Consider the following 16,671-nt stretch of genomic DNA (forward strand, 5'->3'; position numbering starts at 1 on the left):
TACGCTGATATAGCTGTTTATTCCCCTCCCAGCTGAGTGACTGGGGATTAATAACACTAAAGCAGGTGTTCTGCTGCCACCACATGGTCATGAATAGACCTAGGCATTTTTAAAATAAAATGCTTCCTCAGAACGCATGAATTCACTAAACATATAATTTTTATGTATTTCCTTGATATGCCTTCAACTGGCAGTTCTTGTACCAAATCCACCAAATGCCCACAGTTCCAACCTGGCTGCTAGGTCTGCCCTGCAACCAGGTGGTATCCAGAGATGTGAGGTGTATCCAACTCTGTTTCTCTTTTGTTGAAAGCAAACAAGTCTGTGATATACCCGCTTAAAAAAATCTCTGCAAAGAAATGAGGAAAAGTTGGAAGTGGTTTTATATTTTGGTGACAAACGTTTCCAACAGTTCATTCTCTCAGGAGTAAATTCTGGGTTCTATTAATGAAGAGTGATGCTGTTTGTAATGCAGCCAATATTTTTGAGCAGGGATGTAAAAACCACCATCACTGAGGTCTTGAAGTGACAAAAGGCTTTAATTTCAAAATAGTCAGAGAACAGGTATTAGGATGATTCAGCTCTCTACCATAAAGTAGGTTATAATTAAAACATTTATTGTCTCCATGAATATCAAGAGAATCTAATGACTCCACAGTTTAAAACCACTTAGTAGGTTGAAGATAGTTCCTCAGGCTTTCAGTGTAGTGTAGCATCAATCCTTGTCTGACATCAGTGAAGTGCAATATGGGTGGATGGGACCCCTCTGTTTAGAGTGAAAAAGAGCTGATTCCCCTTTAGTCTCACCACGTGCTTGCTACGTTGTCCCTCAAGGTAATTCACAAATCAGAGCTACTGTCATATATTACTCTTTCTCCAATCTGCCTTAAAGGGACAGATTTTTGAGGCAGGAATGTCAAAAATATCAAAAATATTTGGGCTCTGTAAGACAGGCAAGTCATCTGGCTTGGGATGGCTTGACTGTGGAGTCCACACTGAATTTCTCATCCAACATGAAAAACTGACTTAAATATTAGCATTTGGGATGATCATTTTCAGCTGCCATTGATATTACTTGACCAAAGTTCAAGAAAGGAATGACCACAATAGCAGCCTGTATTCTAAGGAGCCATTTTTGGTAACTCAAATTGCTGTCATTTATTTCACTCTAAAATACTTACATTGACATATATCAGTGCTTTATTGTGATGGTTTTGACCTCAGTGAAGAACTCATAGGAATCCTTTGCTCCCTCCCTGCCTATGCCTGAGGCTTTCATCCCACCAAATGGCAAGTTCAGGTCTCTCACAAGCCAGCAGTTGGTCCACACCAATCCAGACTGCAGCCTGTGTGCCACCCTATGAACACGTCCCACATTGCTGGACCACACCGTGGCTGCCAAGCCGTATTTCACACCGTTGGCTCTTCTGATCACCTCTTCTTCTGTATCAAATGCTACCACACATGTCACAGGACCAAAGATCTCTTCTTGCATGCAACAAGATTCATCCTTGACTTCAGCAATAACTGTGGGTAACATGAAATAGCCTTTCTGGTTGCCAGGTGGGAGGGCCAAAGGATCCACTCCCTCTCCACAGAGGACTCTGGTTCCTTCAGCCTGGGCTTTCTTCACATAGTTCCTTACCTGGGGAAGCAGCAGAAAAACATCACTGCTAAAGGACACCAAATCCCAAGAGTTCACATATCAGCAGGAGCCTTTGAACAACTCCAGCTGGAATATGCTGCCCTCTTACAATAGAGGGCAGCATTCCCTAAATTTTGTTGTTATGCTTCTTTCTATGCCAAGCTGTGTATTTCGTACTGAAAAAAGCAGTTTTCTATTTCCTAACACTTACTAGCCTAGCAGACAACACTGCTGGCCCTTCCCACTAAGTATTGTCAAAAGGGTAGGACCCTTGGTGAAAATACAAGTGGTTCCATAGCCTACCTCCCTTCTCTCAGGAGCCTGGGTAGTTTGCCATGTATCCCACGCCATGGTTTCACTCATTTACTCCAAGGAATCAGTATTTTCCTGCCTCACAGGCAAGGCTTTTTAAATATTTACATGTCACTAGGATGATGAAGCCATGAATGCTACAGAAAATCTCATCAATAAATGATTGAAGATGTTTCTGTGGCTGCTGCTACCATATGCTTGCTACCTTGAACACATAGGATGTACTGTTGACCTGCTTCTGCTGTTCTGCAGTTGCTGCCTGGTTTCTCTCCTTACAGAAAGACCACAGAGATACCACAGGACTTCCTTATCTTTTTCTTCTTTTAGACATCTTGGTAGGTAAAACTTGGAAGTTCTCTGTGGTGCTACCAGACTAAGGACCTCAGGAAGTGGGTGTTTCTACCACCCTACTTTAGAACAACAGCATTTGGAGAACTTTCTGAGGCATCAGGAAAGCATATCAAAGGTCTGGCTTTCTCTCACTCTGTGGTTTTTTGGTCTGCTTCTTGCGTCAGAGAGTTCTGGGATATGTGCATCTGCTCTCCCTGAACTCTGACACCACAACTTTCATTTCATATAAGCCACTAAAGTAGACTGTGTCTAACTGTGCACCATCTCAGCTGCTCTCCACACACACAGACCATTACAAATTACTGCAAGCAGTTCTAGGAAACTGTTTGGTACAAGCCAGAATTTGCCAGAGCGATATAAAAATAAAACTTTTAACTTGTCAACTAACTTATTAGCCAAATTAGTGATCTTAGCAAATGCACCATTAAAATCCAAGAAAATGTTGTTGAACAACATTTGTGCATATAAATTCATGACTATATGTGAGTATAAATTCAATCATTAGAATTATTTCATTCAAACAGGAGGAAATATTCTTTTGCTATTTTAAATTATTTTCCCTAGGGAGTTTGATTTTTTTTTCAGAGCAATCACATGATCCCAAGCCACAGGCAAAAGAAACCTCATTAAAAAGATACCTTATAATGGCTTTGAGTTATCATCCCTCAGAGCTAATCTTGGAGATGACAAGATCCTTTCCTGCACAGTCTGAAACTACCTTTTGTAGCCCTCTAAAATATGAGATGAAGTCACATAAACTCCATGTAACATCACCTTTTCCAGATGTTCTTTACTTATTAGTGCTCCCACATCAATTGTAGGATCTGAGGGATTCCCAGTCTTCCACTTCTTGGCCTCTGCCACAAACCTCTTCAAAAACTGACTGTATATTCCCCTCTGAACAAAGATCCTGGAGGTGCAGAGACAGATTTCACCCTATCAAAAAGAAAGAAAAAAACAAGAAATCAACTATATTGGTTCATATTACATTGCACTATTGACATGTATTAGGAATTACAACCCAGTTCACTCGTGTCCCTGCATCCTCAGGAGCACAAACTACATTAACCAACACAGCAAAGTGGGATTTTTTTCCAGATAAAAAACAAAGGGAGAAGGAAAAGGCAAAACAGTATCAGTATCATGCATCATTACCATAAGTAAATTTAATTTTATCAATTATATGTTTTGTTCTCCAACATATTTTATAGGAAACATGATTTCTAACTTTGAATTATCTCTCTCTTCATTTCCTGATAATCTTTCTCTGATACCAAGCTATTTTTCTAATGCTTGTCTAGATACAATTTCCTGACTTTGGTGCTCTCTCCTGAGGGTGGTGGTGAGGGAAGAATAATGTTGGTAAAATTTTGTGGGAAGTCCCCTAATTTAATTCTAACAAATAAACAAGTTTCCCACTTACTTACGCAGTGGGACTTAAACAGCTGCTTCCCTGAGAGATAAGAAATGTATGTACTTTGAGAGGAGAAATAACACCTTGCTATCTTCTGATGGAGAGCACGAAGATGAGCCTTTTATTACTTTGCTTCCCTCCTTGTGGAATAATGAAACATTTTTCATATTTTTCTACTTAGGACTTTCTTAAACACGATCTTGAAATAGACCTTGGCAATTTGAGATTCAGATCCAAAGGTAGGTGCAGCATGCACACAAACCCTCAGACATGGTCCCATCCTGCTGCCAACAGGGTTTATGTGTTATAGGGGCAGGAGGCACCTGGTTGGCAAAGCTGGACCTCACGGTGGTGGGGACGCACTGGCTCAAGTCAGCATCATCGAAGATGATGGCGGGGTTTTTGCCTCCCAGCTCCAGCGAGAGCCGCTTGCAGTGTGGAGCGCTTTTCTCCGTGATCCGCTGGGCCGTCAGCGTGCTGCCCGTGAAGGAGATCAGAGGCACGTCGGGGTGACACACCAGGGCCTCTCCTGCCTTGGCACCTGTTCCAAACACGACATTCACCACCCCAGGAGGCACCCCTGATGGGAACAAAGGCACGCGGTCATTGTACCCTCCTGTCACTCCAAGGGTGTCACTTCGCTTTGTTTTGTCCCTGAAGTTAGAAAGTTACCAGCAGCTCAAGGGTGAAAAATACTAACCCTTAACTTCAGTAGTAGCTGAAATCCACGATGTTAGACAGATCTATGTGTCATGGGTTAAATGATAAAAACAGTTCCACTAATCAAGCTTGTCTGATGTGCATCATCAGAGATGCAGTGTACAGTCATTCAGGGAACAAGCAATTGTTCTCCCAGTTTTAATTAACAGTGCACCAAATACAGCCGTGACACAGTTACCAAGAGCTGATTCTCACTCCTTTATTCTCTCACAGCTCCTTTGCTTGCATCACAGACTTAGAACATCCATAAATGGAGTGCAAGAGGGGCAAAATTTTCATCAGAAGACAGTGTTAAAAAATGAGCAACAGCTGGAGTGGGGAGACAGGATAGCATGAGAACAGAGAAAACCTTTTGTTCTCCAGTGCAACATTCAGCTACAGCAGTCTTTCCCAAAGTCTTTGAGCACCTTCTGATTTCTGCAACTAAAATAACCTGGTGCACACACAAACATTTCCACTCTATTCCTGTTTCTTAGCATGCTACAGGACTTACCTGCTTTCTCCAAGAGTTTGCACATCATCCAGGCTGTGACAGATGTCATCTCACTTGGCTTGGCAACCACAGTATTTCCACATGCAATGGCAGGAGCTATTTTCCAAGTCAACAAATACAGTGGCAAATTCCAAGGGCTGATTAAACCAGCTACAAAACAAAACCACAAAGACAGGAGGTCAGTCTGCTGGGATACAAAACTCATTTCTCTGACCTCAAGCAGTTATACACCATTTCAGATCTATGAAAGGAATTTGGCCATGGCTTTTATTTTCAGACAAATAAAATAAATTTATTGTACAATGAATTCACAGCATTTCTCACAGGGAGATATCTTCTTAAAAGACCTGTGCAAAAGATTCTAAAAGAGATCAGCTGAACTCCCTGAATAAGTTTTGCTGCTTCTTCAGGGCAGAATCTTATACTCTCATGTTTTTTAGTGTTTTGCAGGAACATTAATACAAGGTTAGCCATAGCAATCATTTACAGCAACTTGTCTGTGGTAATACTTAGTGTTAGCAAAGAGCAAGTGAAAGTAATTATAGAATGGTTTGGGTTGAAAGAGTCCTTAAAGATCATCTCGTTCCAAACCCCCAGGGACACCTTTCACTAGACCAGGTCTCTCAAAGCCCCATCCAACCTAGCCTTGAACACTGCCAGGGTTGGGGCACTGTCCATTTCTTCATGCAACCTGTACCAGTGCCTCACCACCCTCACAATAAAGAATTTCTTCCAAACATCTAATCTAAACCTACCTATCGTGGTTTGTTCACTTTGAAGCCATTAGCCCTTGTTCTATCACTACACGTCCTTGTAAAAAGTCCTTCTCTCTTAAGCTTTCTTGTAGGTCTCCCAAGAGCTTTCTCTTCTCCAGGCTGAATGTGCTAGCTCAGATCATATTGCTGCTTCCTCCTGCTCTTTAAAGTTGTTTCTTATTTTTCAATTTTAATAATAAATGAACTCTGTATAACATATAGTACATATTTTCCAGATAAATTTAAGTCTAACTTATGAGTGCCAGAATTTATCTCTATATAAACTGTTGTTCCCATGAATTGCTGAATGACCAGAATTATTTTCAGTAATTGTCTTCAGGAATATTTTCACTTTACATATTAATAGGAAATTATGAAAGAAAAATCTGTAATTGTCATGTGTGACTCCTTACAAAAGCCACGGGATTTCTTTCTGTTTGATGGAGCAGATTCAGTGAAGGACTTCTCCTTATGAGAATAATTTTACCAGAAAAAGTTGTGTTCTCCACTGCTCAAGAAAAGTTTTAACAGGGTCCTCTAAGATAGCCAATTTTATGTTGTAAGTAATTCAAGTGTAAATGTGGAGAACTTACATATATTTAATGTTATATGTTATTTGTACTATATGTATAACATAACCGAATAATGAAATTGTTACGACATGGTTACTTGTCAGCTCAGGACAACCACTTTATTTTCTGACGCAGCAGCAGCAGCATCTAGTGGCCGAATTCAGCTGTTCCCCAGCTAGAGTGGTTTCTTCATCCATGTGGACTCGGGTCACAGACTACTACTGCTTTCCCGAAGGAGAGGGGGATCCCTCTCTCCTCGCTGGAGCAGGAGCTCAGTGCTCTGCACATTGCACTGATCCACAGCTGTAATGCCCACAGACAAAACACAAGAAAGATTGTGAAGGTGAGAGCAAGAGATTAAGCTTTTTAGGTATGCAGTCTTTTTTCTTTTTTCTGCCATGAAGTCACGTAACTGATTTTACATGGAGTTGCTGATGCTTTAGCAGACAAGCCCATGTTTAGCACATGACTCTGAGATAATAAATGCTTTCAAAAAAATCTTTGCTGAGCCCCTACGGAGGCAGACATTCTGCCAAGCTTTTCAGCATGTGAGGATCATCATACCAACTCCCACAGGTGCCCTCGAGGTGTAGTGCACACAGCCCATGGTTGGCATTTCGGTGCATTCTGTGACGTGATGAAGGATGGAAGAGGCAAAGAATCGGAAGTTGTGCACGGCCCGAGGGATGTCCACCGTTCTGGCAAACGTAATAGTTTTTCCTGCAACAAAAACAAACATGCTGCTGTCATCATGGAGAGAAACACTTTTTTATAGTCTGCTCTGAAAGTTGATTTGTGTGTCTTTTGGGAAATGTCTTTTGTCCTGTGCCCAAGTAATCGCCAGCACAGTACAAACGTAGTCAATGACAACAGCTCCCCTCTAGTAATTTCAAATATCTGACAACTGAAGTCAAAGTCAGCAATTCCAAAAAGCAAGACTCGCCCAGGAATCCCAAATCCAAAACCTCCTCAAGGTTCATGCACATCTACTCCAATTTGTTCCAACAGTTCATAACATAAAAAAAAAATCCATCCAAAGCCACCATTTCAATATTCAGCAAGGCACACTTATTTGAGATCAACAGTTCCAGTTCTTACCCTGATCCTTTGACTCTGCTTGTGCAAACACTTCCAGGTCATGTTCAATCAGGTCTGCCAATTTGTTCAGGATCTGAGATCTTTCCAATGGACTTTTTGAGGACCAAATTGGGAAGGCATCTTTGGCAGCTTTGACAGCAGCTTCCACCTAAAAAAGCGAAAGAGTGATGGTGAATGCTAATGAAAGGCTTAAGAAAATATTAAACCCTCAGCAGATACGTTTATATTTCAGAGACTAACAATCCAGAACACATTGCTGGGGAGATGACAATTCCTTAGAGCTTCTCCATTATTATCAAGACACTACCCCATAACTCAGTAAGTGTTACTGAAACAGAATATCTAGAAAAGAAACTTCTACTGGAATTCTTGTTTTTCTCCAAATTACAGCAACGTGTAGGGCACCCTCCAGGCCTGGAAGAAATGCTGGCATGGTCAACTGGAACCAGCAGGTGCCACTGGCCAAAACAAAAAGAATCATTTTTCTCATGGAGGAAAGAGTAAGAATCTCCCCAGAGCAAATGCAGCTTCAGTCTAAACATGCACAACCCATGCAACACAAGACTTCAGCCACAGCAGGCAATGACGAAAGTAAGGGGCTGGATGCTCTGCTAGCTCTTGATTTCCACCATTTGGTTCAAGCAAGGACTAAGAATATATTTAGGGAATGGACACTCAGAGGAAAATTTTATCTTACCTGATCACAGCTAGAAAGTCATTAATGCCCTCACAGAAAAAAAAAAAAAAAAAGTTCCTTTTTCAGCTCTGGGGGTTTAGTCAGTTCTCTTTACCAGATACCTAACAAAGACTAGAGGTAAGAATCATTATATGCATTTATACAGATACACACCACTCCTATTAGTATTTTGCTTGAGATGTACATGACTGCTGCACGGTCCCTCAGCCTGACATTTCTGAACAATGGCAGATTACCAGCACTTTTCTGAAGCAGACCTATCTTCAAAGGATAAAATTCAGCAGAAGGCTTTCTTTCTCATCAGTCATTTCCTCTGGACTCTTAAATGAAGTTACCTGCATCATTCATCTGTTGATTTATAAGCAGTTCCTTCTTCATGTTTACCAGTTTCACACTAACTAAAGATGGTCATCAATATTCTTCCATATTTTAATTAACTGCCCTATTTCCCAACTTTTGCTTCTTATGTAATGCTTATGCCATACTCCCAATGTCTAATATATGCATCAAAGTGGTGATTTAGTCAAAGCTGCCTTAGCTAAGTTCCTAAAATTTTGCTCGTACAATTTCTTCAGTTTTGGAAATCTGCCAAAATCAATAACTAGGAGGATGCTGATGTAATATTGAACAGACCATTATGACCTCTCTGAATGTTGCCATATTGCTAGTTCCCATGAAGTCACTGAAGGCTCCTTTCCACCAATTCCACAAAACCGAGTTAAAAAATTTGTTCCTTCAGATTGTGACAGGTCTTATAAAAACCATCACAAAATAATTTACAGATACTCCAAAGACCTTTTTCTAATGAGGGCACAAAAGTTCAAGCAAGCAAAAAAATAAAATCTATCTACCCCTTCTCCTTCCCCCTCCCACACACGCCAGAATTTATGGGCCCTGTAAAAATAACACCCAGAGTTTGAAAGCCAGAACAACACCAGTGCAGGGGGCAAGGTGGGAAATAAACCAACGTGCAGAGAGTCACATGGATCACTAGCCAAGCTCAGAAACCTAGACTCTTCTCTTTCGACTGTAGTTCAACAACCTCCTGCCCAAGTGCCGATGGCAGCAGGCTGTCAGCCACTGAACAGCTGAAGCAAGACCAAACCAGGCCTGGGAAAGGGGAACTGCACCTTCCTGAGTGAGTCCAGTGCAGATGCCACGCTACCCTGAAAACATTCACCCTCTGAGAAACCATACCACCTTCACTAATGGTTCTTTCACCCTCCCATCCTGTGGTGCAGCTGCTGCTCATTTGTCCTTTCCTCTGTGGCCTTTTCCAACAGGTGCTGCCAGAAGAGGAGACAGTCAATATTGTCTGCATTTTTAACCCTTCAGTGGGTTTAGAAGAAGGACAAAAATACTGCTTTTTCACAAACAGCAGAAGAGAAAACCAGCGAAGGAAGGAATTAAGTGGCAGTAGATTCATCAAATAAAAGTAAGAGGACAAAAGGAGAGAGATTTGTAGAGAAGAACTAAGCATACAAAGGTTAAACAGTTACTTAGTTTGACTAGCAAAAACCAGCAAAGAAAGTAAAGCCACAAAGAAAGCACACATAAGAATTCAACTATGAACTCCTGTGTCTGAAACACTTCCTTCTGCTTTCCTCTTCTGCATGAGACAGACACAGAGAAACAACACACAATCCAGACCCACCATAAAAGGTTCCTATCAAAATACCCCATGCTGAACTGCCCTCAGGACAAGATGTTTACTTTTGCAGGGGATGATGTGCAGGAGCCAGGTTCTTTATAGAGAAGGGTTTTTAAAGTAGATATTTGCCAGCATTAACTAGTCCTCATCAGCCTGTCTTTTGGATATACAGGGCACCTGCTTGTCTTGCTGTGGTACTGCTATGTAGAATTTAAGATATCTAGCTGGGAAACAAACTAACCCCTAGAAACAAACTAACCTCCTCAGTGTTTTTGGCAGAAAGTGGCTGAAATGGCCACAGCAGCTCACCTGGTGTTAAACTCCGGGGTCAGCAAAAAACTCACTGTCTCCCCTTGTTTCACCTAACTTCCCAGTAAAATTTACCAAGATAACATGCAACTGGACATTGAGCCTTGCTAGAAACCAGCACCTTGAGTCCTTTGCTGAACTCTGGTCTACATGTTTATTTGGTATCTCTAGATAACCTCAAGTAGTATGAGATTGCATTTTCTTCAGCATATTCCATCAGTCACCAGTCTTTAAACTGGGTTCCCATTGCTACACACAAGCACTAACTGAGAAAGCTGAAAGAGAAAAGCATTGCTCTTAGGATGATTGAACTGTATCTCTAGAGTGACCAGCAGCCTCCATCATTCTCAAATCTCTCTGGTTTTAATGATTTTGCAAATGAATGGACAGGAAGATTTGCACCTGCACATCAAAGAGCAAACTTTTCAGGCATAATTAGGATTGGAATGAACTTACACAGATGTATTCCAACAAACCCAACCTGTTACTCTTTAACCCTTGGTCATCAGCATCTAACAAATATTTACCCAGGTGAAATTAGAGTGCAAAGGTTTCTATTAGAGTGCAAAGGTTTCTGCTGAGAGAAGCTGTCAATAAGGCTGAAATGCAAGCAAAGGGAACAGCTACACACTGTAGTAGTCTGTTTTAAGAAACATTTTCAAAATGCTGTCTGTCCACTATTTGACAATATTTTCCGAGCCCTCTGTGCTATCCAAGCCTGTCCAGTCATTTTCTGCTTCAGTAAGTTTGAAGCACTATTTTGGAAACAGACTTGTAGGTCCCCTATAAAGCAGCATCAATGAAACTGCAGCTCCCCTGATGCACATCATTGCCTATCTACACCTGAATACGTACAATGTTCCAGGAAACATTCACCCCAATAGAGACCACAAGACCAGGAAACCCTATGGATGCAGAGGACAGGGTATGTTATAAAGAAAACACTCATCAGAGTCACTGAATATCCAACTGCTAATATCAAAACCAGAGAGGTCTGAAAGCTTTTTTGCCATCTTCAGAGAAGAGACATCAAGCCAGAAACCCCTTTAAATGAAAACTGCAAATCTTCAAGACACTAAGGGAGAACACAGTTGCATATGGTGCCTCTAAATTTATTTACAGAAGAGATCAATAAACACTGTTCTCACAGATTGTTTATATTTACAGCCTGTCTGGGTGTTATTGTGAACGTATGCACAAGGCATCTCCCACCATGTGAGCTGAAGGGGCTCCACACAAGTTACTGAAGCTTTATTGATTTACACCAGCTTAGAATCCAGACCATAACTTTCTAATAGCAAAATGTAAAAAATATTGCAGCATTTGCTGCCACAGCAGTGCATTATGCAATACTACAATATAATCAAGAATTTACTTGTTTAAGCATTGAAGTAATCATTTTTCTGTTCTCTCACCTCCACCTTCTCTCACTCAAAAGGTTATTGTTACATGCATTTAACATTTTTCACTTTTTTGTACATGTGGATAGTACTCACCTCTTCCTTGCCACTGTCTGGAACCCTGCAATAGACATCTCCGGTGGATGGATTATAGGAGTCTGTGTAGGAGGAACAAGGAACAAATTTGCCACCTATGAAGTTTTCCAGCACTAAGAGAGCCTTTGAATGAGCCATTGTTGGCTGCTTACTTCACCTGTGATTTTTTTCAACAAGGCATCAATTTAGATTAGCATGTCTGTAGGTATTTGCACAGTGAGTCCGAACTCCTCCCCCATCTCTCCGTCTTCCATGCACCACTTATTTACAAGTGGGAACAAACCCTGGCAACAACAGCAGGAAAGAGCAAAGGGGAAAAAATTGTATTACTGTGACACTTGGTTCTTTTCTAGGAGTTGAAGCAAAGAGGGAAGAACAGCACAGTTGCTGGAAACCAGCTTTTCTCTGTCTGTAGGAAATGACATACTGAAAAAAAAAGAGAGAAAAAGAATGGCTCGACAGGGAAATTTCTACCTGTAACAGTTTTTGAAGTTACAGTTTGAAGATATTTTGCAACAACTAAACAAAATAATTCAACACTCAAACATCTGGCCAGGAACCTGCTTCTAAGTGCCAGCAGACAAAAGACACAAGACCAGCATATCTGCAGCTCATGTTCACCGTTCTATCAATACTTTTCCTTGTATCCCCAAAACCAATGCACCTAAAAACCAAAAGATTTTAAGCACTAAGAAACTCTTTTCCACCAATATCACCAAACATCAAACAATACAAACAGCTGAGTGACCCCTCAATTCAAACAGTTGAGAAGCACAAGCTTACCTGGTACACTCTTACATGCTGTCAGAAAATCATCAGGTTTTTTTCTCCCAAAAAAAGCAAGACACTGGCTGTCATGCTTTCCCTTCCATAGATATTCCAGCGGAAGCCACCTTACTAGAGAGAAGCCTGTTATATATAATTAGTTTTTCCATTAACTTCCCAATAACCTAAACTCTCCGGTAAGAGCTGTGTAAAAGACATTTTCTCCAAGACAATGCTGAGGATTATCAAATTGTTTTAAGATTGCATGCCACCTCCTTGCTCTCCAGAGATATTCAAAACACTACTCCCAGAGAGCAGTATGTTCTCACCAGGAGATTGTGAATATCTCAGTCAGGAGTTTAGGAAGGTTTTGCATCCTAGACAACTGGCAAGCCACCAAGTTTCACATGGATCAACATGGAAACATATTTTGATAGAAGAAAGGTGATATGCTTCTATTGCACAACAACAGATCATTTGTGCTTCAACCAAGTGGCACCTCTGGGCAGAGTTCAAATCTGTGTTGAAAGGTAGTGCAGTCACATTGCAACTGGATTATGTAATACCTCTTCTTCTCCCAAGCTGCAAACTGGGAAAGCATGCAGTAGCTTTTCAGTCATCACAGAAAAGTGAGCCCCAAAATTTAATCCAAACATGTGTGAGAAGAGTTACCAGAGGTTCACCCTTGTCCATAAACGGTAAGGAATTTATGCAAGTCTTAGAACTGAAGACTGTAAATGCCCCCTGACTTAAGGGCAACCTAAACATTTTCAAAGGTTGAAGGCAAGCTCAAGTGGAACCCATTCAATGCAGGAGCTTAGCAGCATAAATCTCTGGAATCCAACAAGGGCACCTAAACCTTCACAGTGGCATGTTGAAACTGATAAATATTTAAGTGCAATTTTTGGTCTATAAAAAGACAAAACAAATAGTGGTAATTCATAAACTTGGCAGTAATAGTTTGCAGGTATTTCAGATTCTTAAGTTTTTACAGAAGTAATTTCCACATAAAGCATTGCTGATACTTCTACAAATATCCATGCTCTCAACAGTACAATTCAACTATGTGGTCAAGTACAGGTAGCTGCTGAACTGGGGCTAAAGTACCTAAGTGCAAAAAAAGTTATCTACCAAAAAAAATCATGTGGGAAGAGTAGGTACAGACCATACAGGACTGTGAACTAAGTAAGAACTATAGCATTTTTGTGTTCTCCACTACTCTGGACACAGCTTTACTTCGGTTAATCCCCCTAGACCAATGCTTGGAGCGAGTGCTTCAGCTCCTGCCTCCCACTACTAACTCGGGGCAAAGGTGAATTGTCTCCATTCTGCACTCACATACAGGTCCTGAAATACCTGAGGTCCTCTCAAAATTCCTACCAACATAACTTCCAAGTTGCAGTAAAGTGTGTCTGTCCTGAGCTGGAGGCAGCAGAAGGACCCTCCTTTCAGCTGTGAGGGTTCATCTGCCCCATTACTGAAAAGCAGGAAGGACTTACTGGCGTAAGTCAGCACAATTTGGCTTCAGCAGACACCGCAAGATTAAACTGTCAGCCTTTGTTCAAAAGAGCCCTAAGTCTGGATGAAAGAGATGTGTATGTGAAGTAGCTGCACTGAGTAACATGGGAAAAACTGAAATTATTTCTTCAGAAAGCCAAGCTGGATGCCAGTTTCGCATTTTAAGTCATAAGTTTACTCTGAAACTTCTCAGTTATGGTAAGTGGAGAATGATTTAACACAATTTAGGAGTGTTTAAGTAACAAAAGACGAGGGAGACAAAAATGCTCAGACAAATTAATTTTATTATTCTTACTAGTTAAAAAATTAAATTAGCCAAAGTTGGCACAGCTTCCACTACACAGCAAAAGAAAATTTCTTTTTTCTTAAATAAATTTTGGGACAGGGAAAACAATCCCATGATAATACTACATGCCATTCTCTTGAAAACAAGGTAAATAGGTTTGTTTTTTTTTTTCCTGAATACGCATTCAACTCAAACCTAAAAATATTTTAGACCAATAAAGTTACTTTACTGAATTAATGTGCAGCAAAAAAGCAATCAAAGAAAATATGTAAACAATTTATGTCTGGAAGTAAGGAGTTTGTTTCATGATAATTCATCATCTTTTTCTCTAATTCAGCTTTCTAATATTTTTCCATCAACTTCTCTAAGGGCTAAGTTCCACATGGAGAAACTCATGAGATTCTTGAGATCAAGAAGTGCAACACTTGCAGTTCCTTGTCAGTTGGCATCTTGTTCTGCAGCAGGAGAGACTGATGAAGGGATCCCCAGATGATTCACACAATTCAACTTTTGTCACCACCATCTTCTCCCCAGTTAATTGCACTTGTTCCTTCAACTGAAATAACTGGATTCTTACATAGAAGATTGGATATCTGATTGAGTTTTGCTTGGACGATGGAAATTCTGTCACCACTGTCATTCTTTAATCTAAAAATATAAGCAAAAGGAAAAAACCTATGGTGAAAAATTAAGTACTGAGTGTAAAATGATCTCAGTGTTTTTCAGTATTATATAGTTGTGGAAAAAAATAATTCCTTTTCCACTTAAATTCTCAGAACAAGAAAACAAGTACTAAAATAGCAATTCCCAAATAACATATCAAAGAGGTTATTTAGTCTCAAATCTACAAACATTAATCTAGCTCTAAATATTGCAGATCTAAATAGAATCCCAGTCACCTCAAATTTAATGAAAAATAGGTTCAATCCATCCTATTTCTGGATCTTATTTACGACCAGACAGAGTTTTAGGAGCATTACACATCCATAAGGCCTCTGACTGACCTAACACATCATTCCTACACATACAAGGAGAAACCAGAAAAGCTCATGCTCAGATTCTAGGTTTTGACATTAAATGACTCAGGCTTAAATTCTCAGTACCAGAACTTGGTTAATGCACAAGATTTTTTAAAGGGACAGATAGAGGGACATTCACATTTTTTGCTTCTAGTAGAAGATAGAACATTTATGTTTAGCCCCACAGTCTTTGCTTCCTCTCGCACGGGATCAGAAAATGTTTTCTGGCATCAGTAAGAATCACATGTACAACTGTCTTTAAATATAAAAGAAAAAGATGTTGGACCCAACACAGTTAAAATGGCCAACACTTCTTATTTAGAAATTGCTTCCAGTATATTCATACAGACAGATTTCAAAAGCCTGATGTATTTCAACTCAAGGGGAAAGAAGGGAAATTCTAAACACAGTAATTTTTAGCCCTAACAAATTAAAGAGAATCATGACAAATTTTCCTCACATCTTCCTGCAGCACTGTCTCTTTTTTAGCAGAAAAAAATTCACTCTTTGGGCTAGAGGGTGTAAAACAGGTCTTAACCATAATATCATTCCTCTGCAGTACAGAAAGTCTATTACAAAAATGCCATACCTCTGTAACAACTCCTGCAGCAATAGTGGAACCACTGTAGCGTAACATAAACCTCCCCAGCTCTTTAAAATCTTTGTACAACTCTAGAGCAACAGGTCTTTGAGTCTGTAGTTCTATTAAAGCATTCTGGCCTTTAGCCAAGAATCTGCAGGTAAAAAAGCAGAAAACTCTATTAGAAATGTATGCGTGGATAAATGAAGAAAAGAACAATGAACAAATGGGAAAAATCATTTTAGAAAGCCCAGAGTACAATTATCAAACTTGATTTCAAGTATTAACCCAAGCCATGAGACTGAAAACTCATTTGCTTGGAGTATACATTTTAATAAGGCATCTAAGTTTTCTTCAAAAACTTCTTGGCACTTACCACAGCATTTAACAAATTGTTTTGAAGCTAATTATCTCATTAATACCTGTTTTTTCATGTCAAGTGGAAATCAAGTCTTGTTTCAACCCCACAACTAAAGAGCCCATTCATTACTTTGTAGAAGTCTGCAACAGTTTCAGCCATGAAATTTCTGGAGAAGGATTATTCTGAAAATGTTGTATATCTCAAATAGCATTTTTATATTAATTTAAAAATATTATTTAAAATAACTAGAGGGCTGTTACTCTAGTTGTATGGGAAGATTCCCTAAATTTCTTTTGCACTGACACATTGTCTAGTCAAGTGTGTTCTAGACAGTTTTAGCCATCTCCTGAATTATACAAGGATCCCATGCTTTAACAGTAAAAGAAGAAATACTGTTTCAAAAAAAAAAAAAAAAAAGAGAGAGAGGGAGAAAAAAATCCTTTAAGTTAAGAGCTGCTGATCTAGGATTCATTCCCAATTATGCAAGTGACCTTAGGCCTAAATCACTGTACTTCTCAGGTGCTCTGCAGTTATCAAGAGGGCAGGAGATTTTTCAGTTTGCAAAGCACATTGAAATCCAAACATGAAACCAACTAAAACAATAAAAGCATATTCTTATAACATACAAT

At 39.9% G+C, this 16,671-nt stretch overlaps 2 protein-coding genes across 6 annotated transcripts in view; both read right to left on the reverse strand.

Moving 5' to 3' along the window:
• Nucleotides 1–520: 520 nt before the first annotated feature.
• ALDH8A1 (aldehyde dehydrogenase 8 family member A1) lies at nucleotides 521–11,793 on the reverse strand. Its single transcript, XM_068184541.1, has 7 exons — nucleotides 11,514–11,793; nucleotides 7,361–7,508; nucleotides 6,827–6,982; nucleotides 4,936–5,085; nucleotides 4,046–4,302; nucleotides 3,083–3,244; nucleotides 521–1,645 (listed from the first exon to the last, which is right to left on the reverse strand). Exons 1-7 carry the CDS (start codon nucleotides 11,649–11,651, stop codon nucleotides 1,193–1,195), a joined length of 1,464 nt encoding a protein of 487 aa, XP_068040642.1. The 5' UTR covers nucleotides 11,652–11,793; the 3' UTR covers nucleotides 521–1,192.
• Nucleotides 11,794–14,060: 2,267 nt separating this feature from the next.
• Nucleotides 14,061–16,671, reverse strand: part of HBS1L (HBS1 like translational GTPase) — a 59,256-nt gene continuing 56,645 nt past the window's right edge. For all 5 annotated transcript variants that reach the window (XM_068184535.1, XM_068184539.1, XM_068184538.1 and 2 more), the window contains 2 exons: nucleotides 15,691–15,835; nucleotides 14,061–14,730 (listed from right to left, as the gene is read on the reverse strand). In XM_068184535.1, coding sequence (XP_068040636.1) covers nucleotides 14,719–14,730; nucleotides 15,691–15,835 — 157 coding nt within the window. In that variant the 3' untranslated portion in view covers nucleotides 14,061–14,718. The remainder of the gene's footprint in view (nucleotides 14,731–15,690; nucleotides 15,836–16,671) is intronic.

The sequence above is a fragment of the Anomalospiza imberbis genome, chromosome 3 (assembly GCF_031753505.1).
Source record: "Anomalospiza imberbis isolate Cuckoo-Finch-1a 21T00152 chromosome 3, ASM3175350v1, whole genome shotgun sequence".
Classification (NCBI taxonomy): Eukaryota; Metazoa; Chordata; class Aves; order Passeriformes; family Viduidae; genus Anomalospiza; species Anomalospiza imberbis.

What these genes read in the sequence shown, in the direction of transcription:
- ALDH8A1 (XM_068184541.1), bottom strand. Translation starts at nt 11,651, where the DNA reads ATGGCTCATTCAAAGGCTCTCTTAGTGCTGGAAAACTTCATAGGTGGC. An exon ending in AGCAGAGTCAAAGGATCAGG is followed by an intron (nt 6,983 to 7,360) that starts GTAAGAACTGGA and finishes TTTTTGTTGCAG; the next exon opens with GAAAAACTATTACGTTTGCC. An exon ending in GGTCCAGCTTTGCCAACCAG is followed by an intron (nt 3,245 to 4,045) that starts GTGCCTCCTGCC and finishes TCTTTTTGATAG; the next exon opens with GGTGAAATCTGTCTCTGCAC.